This window comes from Schistocerca piceifrons, chromosome 2 (genome assembly GCF_021461385.2).
Source record: "Schistocerca piceifrons isolate TAMUIC-IGC-003096 chromosome 2, iqSchPice1.1, whole genome shotgun sequence".
Classification (NCBI taxonomy): Eukaryota; Metazoa; Arthropoda; class Insecta; order Orthoptera; family Acrididae; genus Schistocerca; species Schistocerca piceifrons.
Genome location: NC_060139.1, coordinates 31,728,537 through 31,735,125, shown reverse-complemented (window position 1 = coordinate 31,735,125; position 6,589 = coordinate 31,728,537). Strand labels below are relative to the sequence as shown.

General features: G+C 35.9%; 1 protein-coding gene across 1 annotated transcript in view; it reads right to left on the bottom strand.

Moving 5' to 3' along the window:
• Positions 1–2,523: 2,523 nt before the first annotated feature.
• LOC124773234 (DNA excision repair protein ERCC-6-like) overlaps positions 2,524–6,589 on the bottom strand; it is a 111,342-nt gene continuing 107,276 nt past the window's right edge. Inside the window, exon 17 of the mRNA XM_047249383.1 lies at positions 2,524–3,918. Within this exon, the coding sequence (XP_047105339.1) occupies positions 3,450–3,918 (469 nt within the window). The 3' untranslated portion in view covers positions 2,524–3,449. The remainder of the gene's footprint in view (positions 3,919–6,589) is intronic.

The following is a 6,589-nucleotide window of genomic DNA, read 5'->3' as shown; positions in this document are numbered from 1 at the left end:
GTCAAAAAGAGCTCTATTTCCGCCACTAATTAACAGTGAAACAAGGGAGGAAGTGTGCAGAGAACCTACTATAAATGGGAAGTTTTCAAAGTTTCTGTCAATATTTAAATTCAGATTTGAAGAAGTGTTTCCTAAAGTTCTAAGAATCACAAAATCATGCAACAATAACAGCTGGTTAACCAATGGGATAATGAAATCCTCTGAAACCCTCAAGCACCTTAGCTCAATGAAAAACTACTGTAATGATTCAGCATTTCATAACTATTATCATACATACAGAAAGATCTATAGAAAAGTATTGTTAGTGGCTAACAGGTACCAAAATGACAAATTTATAGAAAAAGCTAATAAGAAAACCAAAGCAGAATGGAAAATCACCAAACAGGAAACTAATAGGAAAAAATTAAAGCCAGTAAACATGCAGTTTCAACACAAGGATTCCAAAATAAATGACCCAAAAAAAACTAGCAAACTTTGCCAATCAGTATTTCAGCAACATAGCAACCAAACTAAGACAGAAGTTCAACAAAACAAAGCATTTACAATTACTGAACAAAGTACCACACACGATAATGCTAAGACGAGCCACAGCAGAAGTATGCAATGTTGTGAGTAACCTAAAATGTAAAAATTCAGCAGGCAGAGATGAAGTACCTGTGTGCTTACTGAAGGACTGCATAGACAACATCAAAGATCCTTTAGTGCACATCATCAATGAATCCTTCTCCACAGGGCTTCCCAGGCATACTAAAGCATGCAGAAATCCTACCTATATAAGAAAGGTGATCCAGAAATCATAGAAAATTACAGACCAATCTCATTACTGTCATCCTTTTCAAAAGCCACAGAGACAATAATGAAAAACAGGCTCATGGGGTACTTAACAAGTTCAATCTTCTGAGTAAGGAGCAATTTGGTTTCCGGGCTGGAAAAAGCACAAATTCAGCTGTAGCTCATTTCTCAAATGTTATCCTTGAAGCACCAGACAAAGGAGACCATATGACAGGGATCTTCCTTGATTTGACACAATAGACCACACAATTTTGCTAAATAAACTAAATGTACTAGGAGTAAGAGGGGTAACAAACATGTGGTTTCATTCATACCTGCAAAACAGGGTCCAACAGGTGGAGATCACTCTAACTCCAATCATACCTTTCACACCCAGAATACAACAATACAGGAGTCCCCCAAGGAAGTGTGCTGGCCCTATCCTCATGCATATCGACTCTCAACTAAATTGGACCGAGCACACTGCGGTACTTGTAAAGCAAATAGCTTCAGCATGCTATGCACGTAGGATAATAAATTCAATGTGTATGTCCACTCTATAATTAGTTATGGCATATCCTTCTGGGGATCAACAGGGCAGAACAGACAAACAATATTTAAGTTGCAAAAAAGGACCACAATAGATCCCATTGCATGGAGTTACTCAAATCTTTGGGTATATTGACAGTTCCGTGTGAATACATTTTGCAGACAGTAATATACATAAAAAAACCATTGACCAGTTCCCAATAAATAGTTCCATCCATGCACATGAAACCAGACACAGACAACACTTACACCTCTATAAGAAAAACTAATCAAAATAGCATGTTACATAAAGGAATTAAACTGTACAACAATCTTCCACAAGGGATCAAAGACATAAGCAAAATAGACAACTCCAGGAAATTGCTTAAAAAAAATCTCTTGGAAAAGTGTCTTTATACTGTCAAGGATTACTTGGAATCATGTAAATATATAGATATATGTAAAAATTATCAACTGTGTTATTAAGTGGTTTAACAATGTATCTTTTATGTTACAATGCCCATGAATTCCGATTATGATAATTCAAAATTTGTGTACCTACTGTATATAATTATGTTGACAACATCCGTACAATCCTGATTGTCTACAGATGGATAAATAAATAAATAAATAGGTAAACACAAAAGCTTCATGGAGATGCTCAGCCAACTCCAGTGACAGATGCTATAAGAGAGGTGTTCTACATCAGTGTGATTTACTGTTAAAAGTTTTAAGAGCAAAAACATTCTTAGAACAGTCAATCAATTGCTCCCTCCTCCAAATACCATGAAAAGATTATGAACATAAAATTAGAGAAATTTGAGTTCGCACAGAGACTTGTAATTGTCCTTCCAGCGAAAATGACTGGAACAGGAAAGTGGGGAAGTGACAATGGCACACAAAATACCCTCTTTCACAAACCGTATGGTGGTTTGTGGGGTCTATGTGTAGATGTATACCGTTAGTTGTTACCTTTACTCCTTTCATTACTCCAGGCCAATGACTAACGTCAAACATTTAGAATGTGGACAAGGTGTAATATGTTTAAATGTGTTTGGGAATGAAGATTTGAAAGATTGTACATAACAAAATGCTTTTATTTCATTACAAAATTTATAACAATATTTATAAATTTATGTACAGCTTGTTTAACTTCAGTTTGCAGTTCAAAATCTTAGTTTGATAGCAATACAATATACAGCTGCAACTCAACTGATGAAGTAGGAAATAAAGATATAGTGACAAAAAAATAATACTGATAATCTTTCTAACATCTCTCAGTAAAGATAAAAAATATTTTTAATTAATCTGTGAGTATAAATAAATTATAATATATATTCTGACTTACTTAATGGGCAAGGAAGAATTTAAAAATATATGGAGATTGACTAGAAGAAGGCAATTCTTATGAACTATTGCTCAGCAATAGTGTAGTGCACTGAATGCACACCCATTTTATAATCCCTTCAAGTGACAAGTATAACTCTTTACTTCTTTTGATTTACACACACTTGGTGACAAATTTCACAACTTTTTATCCACTTGGGGGCCTATAGACTCACCATTTCTTGCAGAAGAACTTGAATATTGAAGAAGAAACTGGAGGAAATTTGTCTTTGACTTCAACCCTATAATAATACAAGTCTCGCAGTCATTCACCTTAGTATTAGTGGGTTTCAATCTCTCTCTCTCATGTCAGTAGTTCTGCCATGTTGTGAGCAATTATGGATATGAGTACAGAAGTTCACAACCACATATGTTCAACAAAAATAAACATATACAAAATGCTAGATCACTAAAATCTTTTCCTTGTTACACAATAAAATTATAAAAATCCAGTTAAATAACAAAAGTCGATAAAACTACAATAGAATGTGAGACAATTTTTTTTCAGTGTTGGTAAGACTGAGGACTGTTGAATCACAGTGAAAGAAGACTGGAGAATGACACGAAATAAAGGAAATGTGTGAACAACCTTCTAACATTTACATCCTATGCACTGTGAAATGTTTTTAAAATGCACAAAAATATAATGCATTACTCTTTGGAATGTATTGTACTGTTTTAACCCAAAGCTCCATGTGTTGCCCAAATAAAATAAAAATATAACTTTACAATCCTGACTGCCCGGTGAGGAATAGTGGTTACAATTACGTCCACTTGAATTCTGCTCGTAACTTCCAGACACCTTCTCCACTTTGAGTCCTATGAAATTCACTTATTTCTTGCAGCAGGAACTTGAAAAGTGGAGAAGAACCAGGAGGAAGTCTGTCTTTGAACCTATCAACTATTTCCTGTGTTGAAGCTCTGCCATTTACTGCTGCTCCGTATGCTATGAAATTTCTAATGTCAGTCAACAGCTCAACATTTGGATCGTCACTCGATGTTGTTGGCTGCACTATTTGTTGCTGTCCTTCTTCTTGAGAATCATTAGCTGGTGTCAAAAGTCGATTACGGGCTCGAATGCGAGCTAGAAGCTCACCTGAAGACATATTTCCTTGTCCAGATTTTAGTTTGCCAGTGAATGCATTTGATGGCTTTGACTCTAAACCAGCTTTTGAAGTACTTGCCGGAGAGGAAGACATTTCTGCACTCTTCTTCTTCTTGCCAAATTGGAGACTGATAAAAAAAGAGAAAAAGAACACAAATAATTATTTTGAAACATAAGAACTATTTCCTTATGCTTCCACTTGCTCAAATTGCAACACTATACATATTTACTTCTTCTCTCCCTACGGGACAGAAGTGTCTAAACAAAATAATACATCTCATGAAGTCATAGCTTCAGCATAAATACTATGACAACTTTAGGGAAAAGCTGTGTGTTGCTATTTCTTCATCTAGTGGGCATAAAAAAGTGGCCAGTTATTAGCACAAGGTGGTAAATGAGCAGCGTGGTATCAAACAACATTGAGCAATATATAACTGTCACACATACCTTTAGGTACACATATTTCATAAACCAGTGCTGAGCTTGTACTGAATGGAAACACTATGTTAATGATCAGCTTTTCAAGAAGTCACCCCACAATATATCAAATAATTTCAAATAAACAAATCACTTATCGCATTTTGTTGCAATAGTCTTCACGTCAATGGAAACTGTGACGGGTGTGCAATGAATGGTGTCTACAACTATTGCCCAAGAAAACTGTTGTAATGTGTTACACATGAAACTTTGAACTGTTGCCCTAGATATCAGAGAATTGCAGACATGGAATGAATGTCTATCCAGTAATGATGGTGCGGAACTTGTTCCTCTGGCAACATCCTTCACGGTTATGCGAACAGTGTAATAAGTGACTTTCCTAAACTTTTCACGTTACGTTGTTCTTACAGTCAAGGTACAACAACGAACTCAGTCCAGCTACCAAACTCACTGTCAATATTTCAATACTGGTATGTTAAAGCTTTGTCTTAAATTAAGCCAAATACTAAATTCCCCTCACTATTTCAATACTGGTTCTCTTAAAGCTTTGTCATCAATCATTTCAGCATATAAATTTAATGGCACCTCTTGCATTACTGACACTTATTCATTAGCTGTTAGGAATCTATTGCTTTTTCAGCAACAGTGGGCCACAAAAATCCAAATAAACTCTTATTCAGTGATTCATCATAGTTTATTTATATTCTGTGGTATAGCCTGGTCACGAAGGAGCCTAAACCAATTGTCACTGGAAACTATTGTCCCATTTCATAATTTTACAATTAAAACTATTGTCCCATTTCATAATTTTACAATTAATGTTTTTGTCAAAGTACCGAACTCAAACACATCTGTGTAACTCTAGATCGTACCCTACTATTACTTTTTGTGAATCCTCTCAGTTCTGTACTACAGTCTGATTAAATTACTTGACAGTTGACATTCACATGTTGGAGGTGACTTCCTCCAATTACAGGGCTCTATGTCATGCCTGAAATGTTCACCACTGCCAAACTGCCACAACAAATGGTCTGTTAACTTCCAAATCCCTGTCTGGCTTTTCTTTTTCTCATGTTATGTTTAGAGCCTGAATCCTGGATCTGGCCCTTTTATTTCACATATGATAAAATACTCAAAACAACACACACTTACACTAAACGATGGTAATAGAATATACACAATTGCTACACGTCACTAGCCTAAGACTGCAGGATTCGTTCGCATAAGATGCAATTCACCTTCACATATTCAATCATCATAACAGAGACTGCCTACGGCAGGTAAACTTCATACAACATTACGCAAAACCGAAGATTTTGGAGGCAGAAAATGTTCTTTGCAACAGATTTTATATATAAATAAATGCTTAAATGTTGTTGTGTGGTCTTCAGCCCGAAGAGTGGTTTGATGCAGCTCTCTATGCTATTATACCTTCTGCATCATCTCTGAATAACTACTGCAACCGACATCTTTCTCAATCTGTTCACTGTATTCATCTCTTGGTCTCCCTCTATGATTTTTACCCCCCCACCCACACACTTCCCTCCAATACTAAACTGGTGATTTCTTCATATCTCAGAATTTGTCCTATCAACCAATCCCTTGTTTTTGTCAAGTTGTGCCACAAATTCCTTGTCTCCTCAATTCTATTCAGTATGTCGTCATTAGTTATTTGATCAACTCATCTAATTTTCAGCGTTCTTCTGTAGCATCACATTTTTAAAGTCTCTATAATAAATTATTTTATCATCCATGTTTCATTTACATACATGGCTACACTCCAGACAAATACCTTCAGAAGAGATTTCCTGACGCTTAAATCTATATTCAACATTAACGAATTTCTTGCCACTGCCAGTCTAAAATTTACATCTTCTCTACTTTGGCCATCACCAGTTATTTTGCTACCTAAATAGCGAAACTCATCTACTATGGTAAGTGTCTCATTCCAAATCTAATCCTACTCCAAATTTTTCTTTGGTTTCCTTTACTACTTGTTCAGTATAAATACTGAATAACATGGGGATATGCTACAACCCTGCCTCACTCCCTTTTCAACCACTGCCTCCCTATCAAACACGACCATCAACTCTTATAACTATGGTCTGGTTTCTGTGCAAGTTGTACATAGCGTTTTGTTCCCTGTATTTTAGCCCTGCTACCTTCAGAATTTCAAAGAGTGTATTCCAGTCAAGTCAGTATTGCCTTGCATGTTCCTACATTTCTCTGGAATACAAACTGATCTTCCCAAGGTCTGCTTCTACCAGCTTTTCCATTCTCCTGTAAAGAAATTGTAGTAGTATTTTGCAACAACGACTTATTGAACTGATTGGTAATTTTCAAATCTGTCTGCAACTGCTT